This window comes from Galeopterus variegatus, unplaced genomic scaffold (genome assembly GCF_000696425.1).
Source record: "Galeopterus variegatus unplaced genomic scaffold, G_variegatus-3.0.2 Scaffold2724, whole genome shotgun sequence".
Lineage (NCBI taxonomy): Eukaryota > Metazoa > Chordata > Mammalia > Dermoptera > Cynocephalidae > Galeopterus > Galeopterus variegatus.
Window position 1 is genome coordinate 30709 of NW_007728835.1, and position 23436 is coordinate 54144.

Here is a 23436-nt window from a genome sequence, read left to right on the forward strand (position 1 = left end):
TTTAAAAATTATGTACTGATTGATGCTACAACATGGATAAACATTGAAAACATTATGCTAAATGAAAGAAACCAGACACAAAAGGCCACATACTGAATGATTCCATTTATATGAAATATCCAGAATGGCAAATCCATACAGACAGAAAATAGATAAGGAGTTTCCAGGGGCTGTGGGGAGGAGAGAATGGTGAGTAACTGCTAATAGATACAGGGTTTCTCTGGGGCGATGAAAATGCTCTAGAATTAGTGGTGATGGTTGTATGAATATAGTAAAAACCACTGAATCACATACTTTAAAACGGTGAATTTTATGGTATGTGAATTTAATCTAAAAAAAAATTTTTTTTCTTTTGTTAAAGCAGGAAAATAAAAAAAATTTTGCAAGGGCCAGCCCATGGCTCACTTGGGAGAGTGTGGTGCTGATAACACCAAGGCCACGGGTTCGCATCCTATATAGGGATGGCCAGTTAGCTCACTTCGGAGAGCGTGGTGCTGACAACACCAAGTCAAGAGTTAAGATCCCCTTACCGGTCATCTTTAAAAAAAAAAAAATTTTTTTTTGTAAGGTCCAGTATGGAAGTACAAAAACACAGGGACATAAAACGTAGTTTACTATACAGATATCCATATTTTTGTAGAAGGACTAGATGCTTAGCTGAATAAAGTTAACAAAAATTTTTAAAGAAACAGAAAAAAGGCAGCTACCTGAGAACCAAAAGTCAGGCATGGTGACTCACCACAGAAGAGGCTGTAGTGTAAACCTTCAAGTTCTCTAGAAATAGCTAGGTAGGAAGCCAAGGAAGGAGACAGAACTTCAGTGAAATCTACAAAGCTCTAAAAAGGATGAAAATAGCAGGAAACAATGAGCTTTTTCTCAGAAACAATATGGCCAGTATTCTGTGTGTCACACAGAAAGGAGAACCAGGAAAGTCTTCAGACTGAAAGGTCCATAGTGCCACCTGGAAGCTTTCAACTGCCACAGTCCAAAGGCTGCATGTACAGGAGTTCTATGTCAGAGTGGCAAAGAAGCAGGCCAGGGACTCTCCTCTGCACAAGGCATTTTCTACACCCAAAAATGTCATCAGGGGATGGGGAAGGAGCTGCTGTAGAAAGGGCAAGCAAAGTTTGGGCCTATTATATACTCTTTAATGGAAAAAAAAAAAACATATAAAGAAACCAAATAAAAGCAAGAATAACTAACTAAACTGAGGAAATTTCCAGAAAGAATATCAGGAAAAAGCTTTCTGGCAGCCAGAGTTGTTGCCTTCACAAAACATATAAAGAAACCAAATAAAAGCAAGAATAACTAACTAAACTGGGGAAATTTCCAGAAAGAATATCAGGAAAAAGCTTTCTGGCAGCCAGAGTTGTTGCCTTCACAGGAAAACTCATCTTTTGAAATTTAAAAAGTCATTTAGACAAATCAAGCAATCCCAAAAGAACATAAGCTATGCAGTCTTTCTCAGAACACTTGCCAACACAGCTAGCTATTTTTTTTTTCTTTTTCTGCCAAGAGTAAGAGGCAAACCTAAATTAGAGGGCCCAGCATTCAACCCCAATGAACTGGAAGCCCAGGACCTCACGGCATTGCTGTTTCACTGGCTCTGGATACACCATCAGACTGCTGCTCCCAAGCCAGCTGTGTCACAAATTGGGCCTCAGTTTGCAAACAGAGGAGCTTAAATCTCAGGGAGACCATGATGATCACCTACAATGACAGGTCAGGTAGAGGGCTACTCAGGGCCATTCTATTTTACAGCTGAAAAATCTAAAAGCAAGACAGGTAAAGTGACTTTTGCCTAAAATAACAAGGTATTGATAGCAGAGCAAGGACTAAAACTGAAGTCTCCCACTCTTGATATGCCACCATGCCACATGTGGAAACAAGCGTTTGGCAGCTGATTTCTCAGCTAAAATGATATCTGAGGTTATCTACTGATTAAATATTTTCCCCTATTAAAACCTCCATTTATAGGTGCCAGAGCAGGTGTCAGCAACTGAATCACTTAGCAAGTAAAGCTTCTATGAGCTGGCAGCCCAAATCAATTCAACATTTATTAAACACTACCATATGCAAGACAAGCAGAGAGATTTAAGAGTCCAGCATTACAAAAGAATACCCAAAAAGGAGACACAGGCTGGTTAGTTAACTCAGTTGGTTAGAGTGAAGCCCAAGGTCACAGGTTCAGATCCTATTTTTTGTATAGACAGTGAGCTAAAAATGTTTTTTACATTTTTTAAAGGGTTGGGGAAAATGCCGAAAGAAGAATATTATGTAACATGTGAAAAGACTATGAAATTCAAATATTGGTGGCCATGAATAAAATTTTATTGAAACACGCCAACTCATTCATTTAAGTATTGTCTATGGCTGCTTTCGCACTAGAACAGCAGAGTTGAGTAACTGCAACAGAGACCACATGGCTGACAGCAGAGTTGAGTAACTGCAACAGAGACCACATGGCTGTCAAAGTCTAAAATATTTACTACCTGGCCTTTTAAGGAATAAGTTTGCCAACACCTGATATAAAGCATTATGACAAGGGAGTGAAATGAAAACTAGTTTTATGGTAGTCTAAATAGCAAGTGCACAGCAAAAATAAATTCTGGACCACTTCGAGTTATACAAACTGCTCATTTTTATAATCAGAGAAGCAGCAACAGTATATGGCAATAAGAATTTAGTTATAAGAACCAAATCAATGTAAGCAGTGACCTTTGAAGGTCACTTAATTGGTTCTATTAGCTTCAGTATCATCAGTTATAAAACAAATATATAAGAATATCCTTAAGAGTTGTTAGGAAACCTAAACAGAACAAAGCACTTAGCACAAGCATAGGCCAAAGACACAATAAATAAAGACCAACATTGTTATTATAAGAAATGGCTCAAAGTGAGGTCTGAAGTAAAGATTAGAAAAGTATGTACAATAGAAAAAGATGGACTTTTCCTCTGGGAGTATAAAAGTAAATATCAAAATCATGGAAATTCTCCCACCAGTAAATTCAGTTAGATAGATTACCTGTAATCAAGTTCCCCTGATTAATCAGCTAAGATATCCACTCTCTAGGAGTGAATTTAAGTTCTTATGTCAAAATTTCTGTCCTCGAAGGTAATGATAATAAGCATATCTCTAAAGTTTGTACTGAACTTCATACCTGACAATGTGTCATAGAAATCATGGCCACAGATGATGTGGCCAAGCACAACAACAATGAGCTCTGAAATTAAAGACAGTCTTCAGTTTGAACACAAGTAGTAATCTTTCTGAGTATTGCGATATTCTCTCATCTATAAATGAGGATATTACCACCATCTTCTCTGGGTTGTTTGGATTATTAAATGGAGATGCCTGATGGTGCCTGAAAGCTAGCAGGTAACTCAATAAATGTTAAGGGAACATTGGTCTCTCTTCCCTTCCTTCCCTACTCTCCACCCCTCTTGATCCTCACGATGCTTTGAGGAAGCAGGCACCTTTAACCTCATTTTACAGATGAGGAAACCAGGTCACAATAAAACTTTGGCATCAGGGCAAGAACACAGGTATTCCCAGTGCACTTTCTAATAAACCCTAAATACTCAATATATGAGTACCTTGAACCAAAATATTGGTGACTTACATTAAAGAGCAAGCCTGTAACTTAGCCCCTGCACAAGTGAAAACTCATCATGAAGGAACTAACTCAATCTCCTGGAAACCAGGACAAAGGTCATCTGCCGAGTCAAGTCCTCCCTACTTCACACTGAGCTCTGCTGTCACCAAGGACCAGGGAGATCAAGACATATTGCTTTTAGGGTGAAAATTTCCATGGTCAAATCACCTTAATCTACCAGGAAAAAAAAGCTCTATGCCCCCTGACCCCCTTCCCCTTGGTCAGCATGGGCTAGTAAGGCACTGGGGCCTGGAGATTCAACCAGCACTTGTTGGTGGCTCACTGGAAGCCAAAGATTCAGCTAGTGTGAACAGGAAATTGGTCACCTACAGGGGAACAGATTATCGAGGACAATGACAGCCAGGCTTCTCACTGTTGGAGAAAGGTGTTGCAAATATAAAAAGGCTAGAAAAAACCCTGTGGGACTGGAAGTAAAGGTAACCCACTGCTTTTTAATATATACAGATAGACATTAAAATAGATACATGTATGTGTTTATACACATATTTTTCCTGGCTCCATCAACTAAGAAGTCATAAAAATTACACTCCAGTAGCAAAGAGCAAATCTAGTGCCCAGACAGATCTTGGCTTCTAAAAACTCCTCTCTGCTAAAAAGAACCAAGGCCCCTTAGAGAAACGGCTGATTTCAGAGGTGGGCAGGGAAAGTACAATATAAGCCTAGAACATCTGCTGTGTCAGAAAGTTAAAAGTGCTCAAAGAACAATGGGAACATATCAAAATGACAGAGGAGCCAGATTAAGAGCTCTCACGGGTCAAAACTGGGACAACTTGAAAATCAAAATAATGGTAATGGGAGATGAGTGCTGGCTGCTGAGCTGCCCGCCACCTGGAGGGGGAGAAGGAAGCCTGTGCCTCCCTACTCTCACCCCTGGTCCTGGTCAGCATTACTGAGCTGCCTGAGAACATCCTGCTGGAGGTATTCATACACGTGCCCTCCTGAGAGCTGCTGCTGAGCTACCACCCCATCTGCAGCCTCTGGCACAACCTCATCAATGTCTCAACCCTCTGGAAGTGCCAAGAGCCTACATGAAGGCTTCATCACTGAGGACTGGGACCAGCCTGTAGCTGACTGTAAGATCTTCTACTTTCTGTGTGGTCTCCACAGGAACCTGCTGAGCAACCCATGTGCTGGAGAGGTTATAGGATCGTGGCAAATCGACTCTACAGTGTAAGGTGCAGAGCCTCCCTGGAGATCATGGGACAAATTTTCCTGGCTCCAAAGTCAAGAAAAGAAGTACTTTGTCACATCCCCTCATTTAGATTCTCCATTCCCAGAGAGCAATATCTTGTCCAACCTTTGCTCTGCCCTCCCTAATGCAACCCCAACTTTCCTTAGCATCATTTCATTCTCCCCTAGGAAGTCCATGACATTTCTGGCAACGTGTTTGCCAGCCTACTTCCCTCATCAGTCCTCTTATTATAAGACATTGAATTTCCCTTGTTACTTCCTTCAAGAATCTTAACTAACTCATTTTTAACCACTAAATTGATTACTTCCTGTGGGCTATCAAGCTGACTTTACTTACAACAGAAACCACTCAAATCTATATTCTTGACCACTTTGGAGAATCTCCCAATTACCTGTTCAATATTCAATTGTCTTCCCACTTTCCTTAGTCACTTCCTATATCCCCCAAAGGGATACTTGGTGTCTAAGCAAATGCTATCATCTCTGCTATTATTATATTCTCCATGATTCTTATATTCATTCTTAAAAGACCAGAATCTCTCAGTAGATTTACATCCCAAAGCCTATATCCAAAACCCATGGTAACAAAAACATACCTGAATGCCTAAACTGACAGCAATGAGAGAGTAACATTATTTCCTTTTGCCTTTGGGAAAGCAGCTCACAGAGAAATACAAGTAGATGGCAAAGACGACACTGTGATAGGCAGGGAGGTGCTCAGTGGAGAAGGCAAAAACAAGCTTAGGTTACCATCAAGCCAGGTTATAGCCTCTGACAGGCTCAAAATCCAACTCCACTCCCCACCCCAGATCCCACTTGGAAAAAGTCAGCGTAGTAATTTTTTATTTTACACAATGTAACATAATGCAGCCATTAAAAACATCAAATTCTGGGTTTTATGACTTTGATGTAAAGGTCTATTCTAAGCACTACGTGCATATGTGTATATTACAGAAGTATTCTTGTACCTGTCAGGAATGGGGTTAACAATTCCAAGTACTGTGTCTTTTGAATATTTTCCAATGCTCAACCCTATTAATGTTGACCAAACAATGGTGAACTGGGGCCCTAGTCCAAAGATTTGGTTTTTGTATTATCAGAAATATTAAAGCACCTGAGCACTTAATGAGTCGATTGTTTACTGTCTTCTTAAACACTTCAAAACATATACTTTTAGGATATCTGGCTTCAGCCCATTCTGTGGGTTTCAAATAAGTGATGAAGTTTTTTTGTTTACATTTCATATGCATGTCCATTCTATGTTTCAGAACTATTCCGTGTGGGCACATATATGAGAGGAAGATTGAGGATCTTATTATTTCTCTTGAACTTATGTGCTAATAATACAGGTATAGGCAGCAATTGCCAAAGACATTAGTCATCTTCTGTTAAGGAAACCCAGAAAAAAGCGTTCCTGATGGTGAAAAAGACTTTGCCTGGCTTCTCAGGGGCAGATGGAGGTAAAGCAGGGAGAGCCAAGGTAGGGTGGAGAAGCCTGGGACTCCACTGCAGGGCTACTCAGTTAATTGGATACATACATCCAGCCCGGCCTTACTTTAACTCTGACTCTTTTCTCCCTCCTGCCCAACTCCAATGCCCATAGCCAAGGTAGGGTGGAGAAGCCTGGGACTCCACTGCAGGGCTACTCAGTTAATTGGATACATATATCCAGCCCGGCCTTACTTTAACTCTGACTCTTTTCTCCCTCCTGCCCAACTCCAATGCCCAGAGAAAGAAGAGAAGGGCAGCCGCAACTGCCGATCCAGAGGGGGGAAGAACAGCTATTGCGTTACTGTCACTCCTTCTTTCTCCTCCTCACAGCACTGCCATCGCTGCATCCCTAAGCAAAATGTGCTGTACAAAAACCAAATCATAATCAAATGGTAAAAGGGGGAACCTGTATACCAGAAACAACTAAATGAAAGCATACCAGAAATCATGAAATATCTTAGAGAAATAAAAATTACTGCATTTACTCTCCCTCAGGTTTTTTAAATAAAGTCATGTGCATTTTTTCTTAAAACTGATCTCCAGCAATAGGGACACTAGATTATTAAGCATAATACTCAATATTATTCAGAGTGAATCATCTCTAAAGAATGTCTAATATATTTATTTTGGTTTATATGCAGGACTCACCACAGAACTTGAGGAAGTAAGTCAACTTCTGCATTACCCACTAAAAGCATTAATTTTCCCAATTTATTTTCCAAACTTGTTTAGAAACTTTTCCTATTTAAAATGTTGATAGTCAATTTTAGATGTCAAAATAAAGAATAATTATATTTCAGAATCCTTTACTGCTAAATTAACATACCATCCCAGGATTCTTCTTACCATTAAAATCCTCGAGAGACTATCGTAAAGGAATAAATTCCCTAGTCATCTAACAGCTGGTGATAATAAGGAGAACTGGTCACTCCTTCCCCACTATGGTGCTGGTGTCCCCATCCTCCATCACCATGATCACCATCACCAGATCTGCACACCTCCTCAAGAAGTTAAACAGAAAGCTATTTGGTCACAATTTGGAACTTGCTTGTGTTATCTTCTCTGCAAGTACTGTCCATAAAAGAGACTATTCATCCATTTTTATTTTAAAACACCCACAATAAACTACCTACCCTAAGCTATCACTAAAGCCCAGTTCTGTGATTCCCCTCAGCTTTTTTGGAAGGGAGCACTCTCTGCAATGAATGACAAATTAATTAAATTCTTTGACATATAAAGCAAAAGAATTTCAAATGAAAGTTTACAGACAGCTCAGACTCATGGGACATCCTTACCATGTTTAGCCTTGTGGCATCAACTACTCTCAAAAATCAATTTTCTGAGTTTCTTTTCCCCACGTAGTCTGAGTCCTGAGCTTATTATTTTCTCTACATTGCCTTTCAGCTTCTTCTATTGATAATCAAAGAAACACATTTTCTTCTGACCCAAGAGTATGAGAGTAAAAGAGGGACTTTCATTTAGAGAACCGGTATGGGAACTCTTAAAAATTAAATGGAAACCAAGCAGTCCGGGCTAGCAGCCCTGTACTTCTAGGTGACGGAAAGTTACTCCAGAGCTACAATCTTGATGCCTAATACAAGGACAGAGGAGGCTTAAAGTGGGAGCTGGGCTTGTGCCCCCGCAGGGAGCCCACAGGAAGTCTCAGGAGATTCTAAAGATCTCACAAGAGAGGAGTTTAACAAGATAACTCAGCTTTTAAATAATAGAGGCAGCCTCCTGACCTCTTGGCTGTGAAAGGGTTCACTTGCCAAGAGCAATAATACAAGTAATTACCACACACAGAATAATAGTTCTCAGCGGGATTCCAGGACCCAGGTACTCTGGAATCTCCCTCTACACGCACAAAGGAACAGAATGCACCACTTCTCTCATTAAGACCTGGAACAGAGTCCTAATAGGTAAACAGATAAATTTCACTTGGCACAAGGATTCTCTGTTGTGTGTTGTGGCCAAAAATAATAATGCCCCTGGTATTAAAGGCTATAAAACAATGGATTTCCCCTCTCCAGGAACAAAATTCGTAAGGCTGAAAAGTTCACGAACATCACATTAGTGTACTCCAGAGATTGAAAACAAAAACTTCGAAGTTCATTTCTTTTTCCTTTCTCTACTACAAATTTCCAGCCACCCTTAGTCACCTTAGGCAAATTGCCTTAATCTTGCATATTGAATCCAGATTGCTCACAGGTGCTTTCAGGAACACCTCTGAGTATTCCTACCTGTTCTTCACCATTTCCCCTGCCTTTTATCTCATCCATTTTATTCTTTTGCCTCTGTCAAGACACCTGTCACTTTCACTATTCCCCCAGAAAAGATTTTTAACACAAAGAAACTGATCTAAAAATTTCACATCTGATTTTTCCAACCCATCCATTCTCTAAGAAAACCATGAGTATTTAAATTCGCAAATTCTTCTTTCCACTATTAAAAAAAGCTACTTGCCTCTAGTTACCAGCAACATCATATGAAACTGACAACTAAAACCTCACCAGCCCAAAGCTTTACCGAAAATCAAACACACAGTCTGGGGTCCCAAGCCTAAGCTGCTTACTCTCCATAAAAGGCTTGTTTTTCTCAGCCCTGATACCCTCCTCCTCTCTGGACATCCTAGTAGTGAGTTACAGAGGCAATCCACCTTCAATTTATATTGGTCTCTAGGAACTGTGCCACCTCACACTCTTTCTCCCTGATTTGACTGTTCTTACTGAAACCATTAAGCATACATTTTAACACTCAGCTCAGGAAACTTTTGGGAGGGAAACGGGGTGTTACTTAAAATTATGCCAGGGCAACAGATGTGATCAGCAACAGTCCTAGGCAGACTGGGACACAGGGATACAAGTCCTTACAATGATGCTGAAGCCAGGTAAAGGGTTCTTATCTGCAAATAAATTTCTGCTTACTAGACATACTGCTCTTCCTTGGGAGACTGGCAGTTTGGGGAGTTGGCAAAGACAACGAGAAAACCCTCAAACGAATTTCAATTACCTGGCTCCCCCTTGGGGCAAAGAAAATATAAAATGTTTTATACTGTAGTGAAAATTTTGTTCTAAATATATCAATTTCAAATTTTGGAAAGTGTCTTTCTTGGGGGGGCTGGGGGTGATAAGGGTGCTAGAAGAGGGCATGAGACAAAGAAGAGAGCCAGATGAGAACACTTGCCCACTAAATAACAACTAGTATTCATACACACACAACTGCACTTGTACACACAGGACCTAAGTTTGCTTAATCTTTCCTAAATAATAGGTCGATGGATGATGCATCTGTACTCAGAAGAGTCACACATTTGCCAGTTTCCACTACGCCATGGATTCCCAGATTGTTAAAATTCATGGACCAGTAAAGTCTTCCCAACCTCCAAAACTTCAGGAACAGAAATGTTATCTACCGTTTATATTTTGCTAAGAAAATAGCACATTATTCATAAAAGATATTTTCCACCCCTCTCCCCCCAAAAACATAGGAATAATAAAATCTCAAAACTAAAGCCAGTTCTTCCAAATGAATAACTTGAACATCATGAAAACTTGCTAGGTGTTCTTACTTCTCCCATTCTGCCTCAGTCAGTTCCACTTTCATCTCCATCTGACTTGGGTACTGAATGGAAACCACCGGAGTACTAATACCAACTAATGGTTACAGAACACCAGATATGCCAGACACCAGACTGGGTATTTTACATGCACTCTCTCATTTAATCAGCAATAGCCCCATGAGGTAAATACTGTTATTATCCCCATTTCACAGGCTATGCTGGAACGTTAAGTAGCAAAATTACTTGCCCAAGGTTACACAGCCAGTCAGCAGTGAAGCTAATGATTTAAAACACAGTCAGATAATCAGTTTAGTTCTGCCTCAAGACACAAAGTACATGTCTCTGTTTCCCAAAGTGTGGACTGGTTTAAAAAAAATAAAAAGACTGCTTTGGGTGGCACAAGAACCCTGTATGTATCAGCATTTAATAATATTTGCACATACAGAAGAACTATTCCCTTTTCAATTCTCTTTCAATCCTTCCTATTAAATCAAGAAGAAAGTTTCAGTTTGATGCTAGAAGGCCTTTAGTAGGTTTCTACCACCTTCTAAACTTCCTTGTTAGAGAAAGCAGACCTCAGGATCACAGTCCTCTGCAAAATTACACCACCTAGCTATAATGTAGTAATGTAGTTTTGTTTTCATTGTGGGTTTTTAAGGTACTTTCTAATTACGGTAAGTAACAATGGTGACAAAGACCAAAACTTTAGGCAGGTACCTCTGACTCCTCTGCTTGACTAGGCCTGATCTTGGGCTTCTGTCTGTCCTTGTAAAATACAGTTTGAGCAAGAATCCTAAGTCAGTTTGGCAAAAAAATCTCCCACTCTTGGTATCTAACCACCCTCCATATCTTATCACTCTGGCCTGCTTTCAGCAAAAATCCTAACAAGTCGGCTTAGTCAGAAACCCCTTGTCCTTGATGTTTCCTCCTAGCAATTTCCAATCCACTGACCTCCACCCTCCCTGTTTCTCTGGCCTGCTTTCAGCAAAAATCCTAACAAGTCGGCTTAGTCAGAAACTCCTTGTCCTTGATGTTTCCTCCTAGCAATTTCCAATCCACTGACCTCCACCCTCCCTGTTTCTTGATTATAAATTCCTACCTGTCCTTGTTGGAGTCATAGTCCAATCTCTAAATCTCTCGCCCCCACTGCAAGACTCTGTTGAAGGGGTCCCTATACCTATCGCCATGACCTTCCCTGAATAAAGACTACCTTACCATTGTTAATAAGTGTCATCAATAATTTTTTCTTTAATCTGACTTTCTATTTTCAATAGAAAATTAAATTGCACTTTAAAATAAAATTATTTAAATTAAAAAAAATAAGTAATTGTCAAAAAGATTTCCACAAACTCAATAAAAATAGAAGTAGTGTTCCAATATGCCAAAACACACATCTGAAGCCTGGGAAACTTTAGGTAATCGATACCAGGATTGGGATGAGCACTTCCCAATCTTAAAGGCTACAAACCAGATCTCCCACAAACAACTCTAAAAAAGACAGTGTTCCCCATGTCAGGTGTTGTCAGGCTTACTACCACCGACCACCCTAAAAAAGAAAAACAGCTATTTTTCTTCTGTACTCACACCAACACTTCTGATACTAAATATGTGGGTGTTTTCCACACCAAGCAATCCTCCAGTTCTCTGCAGACATCAACTGGATGTCCTATGATTCAATTTGATTCAATTCTGACACTGCCTACCTGGAGTTAGTGTCAGATCCACAAGTTAAGGGTGCACTCCCACTAGACTGCCCAAACTTTAGATGCCAACTCCAGGCCTCACTTCTGACTAACCGGCTATAAACTGGGGGTTCTCAAAACCCTGTTCTCAGGTTCGTTAATTTGCGAGAAAAGCTAACAGAACTCTGGAGAACAGTTTACTTACTAGATTACTGGGTTTTTATATAAGGATAAAACTCAGGAACAGCCAAACAGAAGCAATATATAGCGTAAGGTATGGGGGAAGGGGTGGAGAGCTTCTATGCCCTCTCTGGGCACACCACCTTCCTAGCACCTCTGCGTGTTCACCATCCCCAAAGCTCTCTGAGCCCCATCACTTAAGGGAGTTCACAGGTATAACTGATTAAATAATTGGCTATTAGTGATTGAACTCAAGTCTCTAAGCCCCTCTCTTCAGCCTTCCTCCCTTCCCTAGAGGCTTGGCAAACTGGGGCTGAAAATTCCAACCCTCTGACAACCAGCCCCCATCCTTAGGAACTTTCCAAAGTCATTCATTAACATAAACTCAGGTGCAACTGAAAGGGGCTTGTTATGAATAACAAAAGATGCTCCTTTCACCTTTATCACTCTTACCACTTAAGAAATTACAAGGATTTTAGAAGCTCTGTGCCAGGAACGCCAAAACCAAATACATATTTCTTCTTCTTTTTTTTTTTTTTTTTTTGACCGGTAAGGGGATCTCAACCCTTGGCTTGGTGTTGCCAGCACCGCACTCAGCCAGTGAGCGCACCGGCCATCCCTATATGGGATCCGAACCCGCGGCCCAGCGCCGCACTCTCCCGAGTGAGCCACGGGGCCGGCCCAATACATATCTCTTATGATATCACAGTATCACACACTCCCACCTTCTTATCCAAGAAGAAAAAAGAGGAAGAGCTATGTGCCAGTTGGTAGGAAAAGTCAGACTTCTCTCAAGTGATTTTGCCTCTCCCATCCACTTGTTATCTGTGCTTATGGAAGAACACTCTTAGTCACAGAACCCAGTCACTCCAGAACCCAGAGAAAGCAGATGAGGGCAAAGCCCGAAAGAGCCTACTAGATCTGTCAGTACTAAAACCTTAAAACATCTGGTAGCCTCCCAGCAATTAAGAAGTAGTTATTTACTGAGTACTAAGTGCTGGGTTTCTGCCTTACACAGAAGAGGCAAAAGGGCTTTCAAGAATGCTCTTACTGGGGAAACAAGACGACCAAACATAAAATAATTAATGAGTTGTGAGATGTTAAGCTAGATTTTGCCCTAAATTTTACCTAAAATGATACTTTTAAGAAATAAATGGGTTAGGGCTGGCCCATGGCTCACTTGGGAGAGTATGGTGCTGATAACACCAAGGCCAAGGGTTGGGATCCCTACATAGGGATGGCTGGTTAGCTGACTTTGGAAAGCGTGGTGCTAACACCACCAAGTCAAGAGTTAAGAAACCCTTACCAGTCATCTTTTTAAGAATAAAAAAGAAGAAGAAGAAAGAAATGGGTAAAGTGTAAGTAAAGCACCCCAACCACCAACAAAAAAAATTAATGATTAATAAAAATGTACCAGTGGTTGCACTTTTAGGAATCTATCTTATAGAAATGCTAGCACAAGGGCACAGAGAAATATAAAAGAAAGTTCATTCAGTGTAGCAGTGTTTAGAATTGTGAAAAGTCAAAAACAGCATATGAGGGTATCTCAAAGTTTGCAGAAGGGCCGGCCCGTGGCTCACTCGGGAGAGTGCAGTGCTGATAACACCAAGGCCACGGGTTCGGATCCCTATATAGGGATGGCCGGTTTGCTCACTGGGTGAGTGTGGTGCTGACAACACCACGTCAAGGGTTAGGATCCCCTTACCGGTCATCTTTAAAAAAAAAAAAAAAAAAGTTTGCAGAAAAGTAGAATTAAAAGGTGATACAAATTATTCCATGAACTTTTTGAAGTACCCTCATATATCAACAGAAAAACACATCCAAACTATAGAATACTGCTCAAGAAAGAATGAGGTAGATCTATAAATATAATACAGAAAGATGGTTAACTAAAAAAAGAAATTGCCAGATACATAGTGCACAACCCCATTTCTGTTTTTTTAAAAAAATGACAGAGGGTGTGTATCTGCATGAAAAATTTGGAAGCAAACATACCGTCAACACTTGTTTAGGGGAATGAGAATGAATGGTAGAAAATTAAGTAAGGAGGACAGAGGGAGAGAGATCTTTGTATTTAACTTTAGATACTTCTATACTGTTTGAAGCTTTAAGATCAAGTCCAGAATTTAAATACCAATTATTAAATTAGTAATACTGGATGGCATCCACCTGAGTGTTTTGAAGAAATTCCAGAATGAACTGGAAAACTGCTGGCCAAAATAAGGAAAGGCCGCCAAGGAAACTGCAAATGTAACTCTTAACCATAAGGACTTCATAAGACTTGAGAATTATAAGAAAAGTTGATTTCCATATTAGACAAGCTAGTGGAATAACAAGTAAAGACTAAGACCACCAAATAGATCATTTTGGGTTTTACTGTTATTGTTGTTGTTGTTGTTGTTGTTAGAACTGGGGCTTATGAACAAGAAACAAGATAGATCTTAATAGACAGGTAAGCCAAAAGGCTCAAATAGGAGGCTCCTCAGGATTGCAACAGACAGTGAGGAACTTAGAATCTTCCTATTTGCGAATGACACTAAAGATTTCCATAGCAATAAAGTGCCAAGTTATCGGTGCCAAATTATAGGAAGATCTTGGGAATCTATGCAAATAGAAGGAAGAGTGACAGATGAGTGTTAAAATGAGCATATGGCCTAAATCAGGCATATAAAACAACTCAGCTGTCAGTTATGACCCAAAAATAGGATCTCAGAATCACTGTAAATGGACCCTGAGGATGCCATCCCAATATTGAGGTACAGATTAAAAGCAATGCAAAGTGTCCCGGGAACCATGAAGACAAATACCAAAAACAGAAACCACTATCCTCCCCTGATAAAATTCTGGTGCACCCACCCCTACAAACATATACTACATTTGTCATTTGTGTCCTGCCCCTTCAACTACATATAGGACAGGAGTTAAACATCAGAGGGTCTCAAATGCCAGCCCTGGATCAATCCCAAACTGACTCTTTAAGAAACACTCAGGAGTGGCTTTTTAAAAAATATACATTCCAGGCCGGCCCGTGGCTCACTCGGTAGAGTGTGGTGCTGATAACACCAAGGCCACGGGTTCGGATCCTATATAGGGATGGCCGGTTTGCTCACTGGCTGAGCATGGTGCTGACAACACCAAGCCAAGGGTTGAGATCCCCTTACCGGTCATCTTTTAAAAAAAAATATATATATATATACATTCCCAGGCCACTCTCAGAGATTATAATTCAGTGCCTCTAAGGTCTTCTAGATGGTCCTGACACAACAACCTGTTTAAGAAATCACTGGGCTCCTTTCTCTTGCTCTAAATCTACTCCCAGAAAGGATTTAAGAAGGATTTACTATAAAAAACAAATTTAAAAGAAAAGAAACCATGTGAGAACCTACCAAGAATAGATAAAGATGTTTCTTATACTTGCACATTAAATAGAAGTGGAAAAGATCTAGCCTCCAAGCAAGAAGAGCCCCGCTCAGAACCCTATCGTGCCCCACACTCCCACCAGAGTCCCCTAGTCAAGAGCTGGGCAAAAACAGACTCTCCCCATTAAGTCTAAGTTCCTGCCTCATCTTCATCTTCTCAAGTCAAGATCTGCTGCTACAGGAAAATGTCAGGATGTTCTCAAGCAGAGGTGAGACTGGGTGAATAAAACCTACTGGGCACCATCTTCCTCCAGGTCTCAAGCAACCACTCCCACTAGTTTATCCCAATACTGCTACTGAAAATTAGCCAAGAAACTTCCTCACTTCTTTCTACCCTCTACACTCTCCACCATCCAATCACTTAATCTAATTCAAATTCTAACTCTTTGATCTTCCACACTAGAAAACCATATTTCAACTAATCCACCTTCTCAAAAAAAAAGGGGGGGAGGGGAACAGAAAACATGCTTCATGCAAGATAAGCAGCAATTCAAAGTCAAGCCTGCTATATGGTGTGAGATCTCAGCTTTGTTTCATCATGCCTAAAGAAATGTAATACAGTATTTCCTGCATAGTCACAGCCTTTAGGTCTGGAAGATAGTTAAAGGCAATGAGTCTGAAGCCCCATTTTAGAAAAGGAGAGTTTGTGGTAGAATATCTCAACCAACATCACCCAGATGAAGAATGGCAGTACCCAGGCCAGAATTCATGTCCCCTGACTCCTAGACCAGTGATCTCTCCTCTCTGCCATGCTGCTTCCTGAAGACAATGTAAATAAATGGATATATTAACTTCAAGCACAGATTCCCAGTTCTTCTTAATTCCTCCTATTTCACATGAGGTTGGTGTTACAAGACCAGACTATTTCCCACACAAACAGAACTTAAAGCACCTCAAAATTTGTTGAGGCATAGAGAGGAAATGGTATGTTAAGTTACTCATCATAAGCATATAATGGAGAAAATGTGGCAAGCCAGGTTTATATCACAGATTAAACATTTCAAAACATGGCATCTGAAAATGACATCAAAATTTCCATTAATTTTATTTTCCCTCTAAGTTGCTTGATTTTCTAATTTTTAAAAAATGCTAACTGAAACCACTGTTCACTTTTTTCTTAAATGTTAGAGCTAAGTGAGAAAAACATAACATTAATTTATCATATTGAATCTCACTGAAGTAAGTGAAAGCCCGTTAACACTCCATCTGCATCAAATGTTCACAACCTGTGATTCTGCATCAATTTCTGCTGTAAAAACAAAAAGCATATGTCAGTCTCCCAAGAGAGGAAGTAGCAACAGAAACTGGGTGTGTATTCATCTTCCAGCAAGAAATAAGAGGAAAAGCTACATAAGCCTAGTTAGAGTTGAGTCCCTTTATTTCTTTCTGCTCATAAGACACAGAATTTCCTACATTACTTAGCTATGCTCTTCTTGCAGAAATGAAATAAATCCAAAGACCAGACCCCAAAGGATATCTACTGCACTCCTGCTAGAACCACACCTGTCAGTTAGATAGTTAGCCCATGCTGAGAAGTGAGTGCACAACAGGCCTTAGAACCTTCCAACCTGAATTCAAAAACCTGGCCAATTTTTTCTTTTAAACCTACAAATGAAAACAAAAATTATCACTTGTTTCCCAAATTTCAGCCTCTAAGTAAATGTGGGCATAGACTTCACCAAATCATTTGCCTACTTGTTACCAGTACTGGTCACTGGCTCCCAACTCCCGACCCGTTAATGAGCCATGCTGTGCATGAGCAAGTTCCTTCCTGACCACTGGTTTGAGCTCTGAAACATGTTACTTTGCTTTTCACCAACACTGTTAACTAAAGCTTGGCAGGCTAAAAACTATTGCCAGAGGCCAGAGCAGCAATAAATTCCACATAGTAACAAAATGTTAACAGAAATATAAACACTGCAAGTTCTAGATGCTATTTAACTATCATTGAGCCTGCTGTTGGCACTTATTTTTTCATCCACGTCCCCACCACTGGAAGAGAGATAGTTGGTCTTAGAGAAACAAGCATATGACTAAAGAGCAAGTATTTTTTTCTTATCAGGCTCCCATTCTTTATATATATTCAGTGGACTCGATGTTGGCTATTGATCTCACCAGGGTACCAGAACAATGGCCACCTCCACTGCCTCTCTTCCTTTCATCACTCTTAAACACATATATTACATAATAACTCAGGTTAAACTCATACCATTTATGGGGGATACTGAACTTGAAGAAATTGAAGAGCTACTATAAAAACACTCGAGAACAATCATCAGTGGAAACCCCAGGTGCTTTGCACTTGCACACTGCCCTTCTGGTTGGCTCTTTGACGTCCATCAGGTCTCAGTGCAAATGCCATCTGCTGAGAGAAGTGTTTCCCAAACACATTATCTAAAGGAGCCATCCCCTCCCTTACTCCCAACCACTCTGTCCCAGACCCCTACCTGAAATCACTATCTTATATTATGGTGTATTTCTTATTTACTTCTTTATTGTCTCAGTCCTCCATGAGCCATAAGGACAGAAATCTGATCTACTTTTTCACTTCTGTTTCTCCAAAGCCCAGACAGAGCCTGACAAACAGCAGATGATCAATAAATATTTGTTCAGGAAAGAAAGGAAATATGATTATTCTATTTCATTAATTACTACATAGCAGCACCACTGTTAGCACAGCTAGCGCCAGATGGACCCTTCCTTTTCACAGAAAAATGACAGAAAGCCTTTAGGATATAGTAAAAACTTACTGTTCCTTTACTTGCAATCTTGATTGAAAGTTAACACACTTACCTGCTGGGAAATGGGCAATCCTAAGACTATAAGGAAAAGCCTTCCATCCTATTCTTCCTACCTCTGCAAATGGCCCTTCTAAACTATTGTTATTCAGGGCCGGCCCGTGGCTCACTCGGGAGAGTGCGGTGCTGATAACACCAAGGCCACGGGTTTGGATCCTATATAAGGATGGCCGGTTGGCTCACTGGCTGAGCGTGGTGCTGACAACGCCAAGCCAAGCGTTGAGATCCCCTTACCAGTCATCTTTTCAAAAAAAATAAAAATAAAAATAAAATAAACTATTGTTATTCAGCTGCCTTAGCCCTTTGAATAGTAGAATAAGGGTATTTTAAGTAGCTTAAGAAAGGTTTTTTGGGCCAGCCGGTGGCTCACTCAGGAGAGTGCGGTGCTGATAGCACCAGGGCCGCGGGTTAGGATCCCATATAGGGATGGCCGGTTGGCTCACTGGGTGAGCGTGGTGCTGACAACACCGAGTCAAGGGTTAAGATCCCCTTACCGGTCGTCTTTTTAAAAAAAAAAAGAAAGGTTTTTTGTTTTGTTTTTCTGCAGGAGCTAAGTGCACATTGGAAGGAACAAGTCAACAGACTACTCTGTCCCCACTTAACTCTTGAAAAACACATACTTCTGGGCCGGCCCGTGGCTCACTCGGTAGAGTGCGGTGCTGATAACACCAAGGCCACGGGTTCGGATCCTATATAGGGATGGCCGGTTTGCTCACTGGCTGAGCATGGTGCTGACAACACCAAGCCAAGGGTTGAGATCCCCTTACCGGTCATCTTTTAAAAAAAAAAAAAAAAGAAAAACACATACTTCTTAGTTCAGAAACCTAAGAAACATCTAGCTATAATGAACTAAATTACAGGTAGCATTTCCTAAAGGCTGTACACTGAAGAAATTTCCACTAAGCCACTTAGCAGGAAGTCTACATCTTGCTTTACAATGTGGTAGCACAAGTCCTACTGAAGGAGAAAATTATGGCCATCTCCTCTTTTAGGTGTCCCTCTGCCTTAGTCACTCACTGAGAATCATGGTTCCTGGTATAAAACTGAAGACTGGCACAGGGATTCCTTTCCCCTTCTGAAGCAATTAAGTGAGTGGAGGGTAAGGGTGGAGTGAAATGGGAACTGGGACTTGGCACTGTCCTCCCTTTGGCCTTCCACACTATAAGCAGGATAAGATATGCTGCTTCCATGGCTGCTTCTGATAAGCATAGAAGATTCAAGAACTGGGGCCGATTCATTCTGCTGTTGTGAAAGTAGCCCATATTCTCCTGCTAGAAAAGACCTGCAAACATACCAAATTAGAAGGGAAAATTAGAGTGAAAAGACATGGAAGAGAGCTCTACCCCCCAAACAGAAAATAAACAGGTCAGTAAAATCAGAGAAACAGCCATCTCTAAGTGAGGTGACTGAATTTTATACTAAGTACTCCTAGACTTCTCCCAACCTCATCTATTTAACATCTACTGACAATATTCTGTTGCAGCTAAAGGAGGTCTAGCAACTTATTCAAAGAAACCCAGAGTTGGAATCCTTCAGAGTTTTCAGAAAATAAGATCTAATTTGACAAGGACATTTACTTATCCAGGTTGTATTTTGTCTACCCACATACCTGCTAGTCTCAGAAAATATAAATCCATCTTCAGTTTTTTCATCATCTTCACTGACCTTTTTCAATAACAGAACACTCCAAACTGCTTGTGTCAACTTGCTGCCCACTTCCTCCTTAACCACATTCTACAACCAACTCTGTCCCTTTATTCCCATGCTCAATAGTAGACACAACTGATACCACCACCATCATTTAAAAAAAAAAAAACTGGTGCAAGATTTTTACTTGACTTCTAAGGTCTTTCTTCAACTTAAAAAAAAGTAACACAGGACTTACTAGGATGGCAAAGCAGAGACCAGAAGAAACTTCTACCTTCCACAGCCCTATAACACTTTCTTTCCTGGAAAAAGAGGAAGAGCTATTCCTCATCACTGCAGCAAACCTCAGCCCAAGACCATTTCAGACCTTCTGCTCAGCCTGAAGTCCAGACAAATCTGAGGGCTCACAATGAAAAGCATAACTCTGATTAGTCAGTGTTCCACTTTCTGCTCCTCTCCCAAATGGCAGAAAAGTAGTGATTCCTTTTTCCTATTCATTAAACTACATCTTTCTCACTTTCCTCTGTCACAGAGCTCCATCTTCCTTTTGTAGAATTCTTACAAAGCAGTTCCTAGTACCACACACTGCAAACGATTACTTTCCAGGAAAATACAACTTTGCTTAGCAGAAGAGCTTCACACAGAGCAATTTGCTAGTGGTCGATTTTTCATTCCAGACAAGGCTTCTAAGCCCTGGCACAAATCTGTCACTCTGCAGTTCACCCAGCTTCCCTCTCCTAATCCCTGCCTGTAACTCACCAACCTACTCCGTGCAGTGTGGTCAGTGTGTGCAGTGTCGTCTATACACAGAATAGATTGTTCAAATCATTGCATTTTAAATGCCACCTCCCAGACTCAAACGTCTTCCACACCACACTCCAGTGCACACGAAGACCAAAGGCACCAAAGGAAGTCACTTACCACATGAACAGCTTCCAGACAAGACAAGGAGTAACATCTAATCTTTCCTCAACTCAACTGCAGTCAGCTTCACTTTCCTGCAATTTGTGGCCATGCATCACTGGCCCCACCCTCCATGTTATAAAGTAATACCCTGGAGTCCTAGAGTCAGAGGCATCAGAGCATGCTGCTGGAGAGCATGTGCTCTGGCAGACAAGCCTGGGTTCGAGACTCAGTTCTGCTTCTTATTACCAATAAAAAGTACCTTTCCTTGGGTACACTGCTCTTTCTAAACCTCAGATTACACATCTGTAAAATGTAGCCAGTAATCGCATCTACTTGTTAGATATTACAAATGTTATAATATAAGCAGATTAACCTTATGTAGGAAGGAACAAGGCAAGATGTGACAATAAACTAGTGATTGTTGATATTCAGTAATTTGTGGGCAGGCGCGGTCACCTCATAGAATCCAGATGCCCTGGAAGCCTCTAGCACTTGTGGAAACAAAAATATGCTCAGGCTCATTCCACTCCCATCCCACAAATGAGAGGGGCCTTTAAGAAAAGTTCAAGCCTTAACACGGGAAAAACTTAAAAAGATCCATTCAGTACTGCCAATCCCAAAACCAGAGAGCCAACTGATGCTTTGTTCCTATGGTGAAGTAAGATCACTGCAAATGAAAAAGCTAATGAGGAGGAGCCACTTCAGGATAATGCTTTCATGGGTCAGGCCAATATTTCAAAGGGGGAAAAATATGTGGACTTTGGAAATTTTGTTTCATTTTTTGAAAAAATCTGACCCTTCATTATGTATAAATAAAAGGAAAAGGCAACACTGAAAATCCCAAGAATTTCAGCTAGCAGCAGAATATTACCTAAGAAATAAAACATATGAGAATTGGGGAGGGGGTTGATTTTGAAATCGAATTTACACACACACAAGCTGCAAAACATTTTAAAACCCCGAAAGACAATGGGAGAATAAAACAGAATTGTTTAAAAAAACTTTCTACAACAGCAAAAACTGTGGTACTTTGGAAGAAAGTATCATAAAGGTTATTTGCTGTTCCAGATGGAAATATCAGAACTACAGTCTGAAATGCACTCTAAGAGTTTATGGTTATAAACCATATCACAACCAGAAAACCTGGTAACAATCAAGAAATGTCAGGTTCCAAAGTTTGGGAGGACAATAGAGGTGGCAGATGATAAAAACAATTTATATTACAAAAATATCATGGAGCTAGAGGTAAATTTTAAAAATGAACCTTGCAAGGTTAAATTCAAAATTCAAGAATGTAGAAAGTGAGGGGATATAAATCGGGCAGAATCTACATTAGGAATCAGAACACTTGGGCTCCTGTCCTGGCTCCAACCCAAACCACCATGTGACCTTAGACATGTCACCTGCCCTTTTTAAGCCTGTCTCCTTATCTGTAAGTGGGAGAAGGATAATGATCGCTAAGATTACTGCCCGCGTAACATTTTAAGAATCAAAAGAAGGAAGCAAAGATCCGGAGCTCTCAGGCCTACAGACTAGATACAAGAGGTGGAGGGGAAAAGACGGGGAAAAGAGGGCCAGAGAACGAGAAAACTTGAAGTAATTGAGCGTCGGTAGAAACAGAAAAGCTTCATGATGGCCAAGTACTCTAGGGTTCCAGGAGAGTGGATGACAGGATTTCGAAAAACTGCAAACTGCTCAGCACATGCCAAAATGGACAGAAAGGGGACGCGAAGGCAGATACCAACGAATTATCTGTTAATCAATCGGTAATCGACCTGTCCTACTCAACAGCCAAGAGATCCGAATGCCGCGACCACGGAAATCACTGTGACCCCTGATGTCAGCGTGTCCGGGAGGCAAAGATCAAGGGGAGTCCGCGTCGGGTTCCGTCTAGTGAGCGGATTTGGAGGACAAGTGAAAAGTGAGGAGGGGATCTGACAGACCGACCATGCAGCCTGGCGGGAGAGGAAAAGGAGTCAATATCTGACTCCCAGCCAAAGGCGGGCGGAGGCGTCGGTGTCCGGGGCCCCACTCTCACCATCTTGACGATGCCCCGCTGCACGGTGGGGACCGCGGGTCCCCCGGAGGAGCCGCCGCTCTGTGCAGAGGACGCCATGTGTGGAGATGCAAAGGCAACGAATGGGGCGACTGGCCGGCTTGGAGGTGTCAACGTGAGTGGAGCTGTTGGTGAGAGGCCGCTGAGGCGAGGGACGGGCTGGCGACCGGCTGCAGGCGATGGATGGGACGGAAGCGCTGAGCAGCAGCTGGACTCCGAGCGAAAGAGGAGACGCGGCCGCCGCCGCCACCACACGTTCTACTCGCCGCGCAAGCGTGCCAGAGCGCCACCGCCCTCCGGCCAATTAGCGCCCAGAGCCCGCCGGACCACAAGCCAATAGGCACCCTGCTTGCCGAGCCCCGCCCCTTGGTCCCCAAACTGGTGGCGAGCTCCAGGAAGCGCTGAAAGAGCTGATTTGCGGTGACGGGCTAAGTGTGGGGCGGGACTTCCGGGGCAGCCGGAGTAGATAGTGTCGGGAGGTGTAGTGGGCAGGAAAGGACACGTCAGCATCTGGCCGCGGGGCGCGGGGGGCCATGGGAGCCCCGGAGGCGGGGCCAGCCTCGCCCTTCGGCCCCGCCCATTGTGACCCGCCCCGCGGGCCCGGGGAGCCCACGTGGGCGCCGGCGTACCGGGTGGGTTTTGCGGAACTTCAGAGTGAGGACTGGAAGAAGACAGGCACGGAGCGCAGGTCCCGGAGGGACTCGGTACGGGCTGCACACCGACTTCCGACATTTTACCTCAGCTAAAACTATGGAGAGAACTTGGAAAAGTCAGAGCGCTGTGAAACCTCCCACCAATGTTGGCCTTGACCCGGAACGCAGCTGTGCTCC

The 23436-nt window shown here is 41.8% G+C and overlaps 1 protein-coding gene across 1 annotated transcript in view; it reads right to left on the reverse strand.

Moving 5' to 3' along the window:
- The window catches only part of SND1 (staphylococcal nuclease and tudor domain containing 1), a gene marked incomplete at its 3' end in the record, with an annotated part of 49269 nt that extends 26386 nt beyond the window's left edge, over positions 1-22883 (reverse strand). Inside the window, exon 1 of the mRNA XM_008582787.1 lies at positions 22589-22883. Coding sequence (XP_008581009.1) covers positions 22589-22666 — 78 coding nt within the window. The remainder of the gene's footprint in view (positions 1-22588) is intronic.
- Positions 22884-23436: the final 553 nt, after the last annotated feature.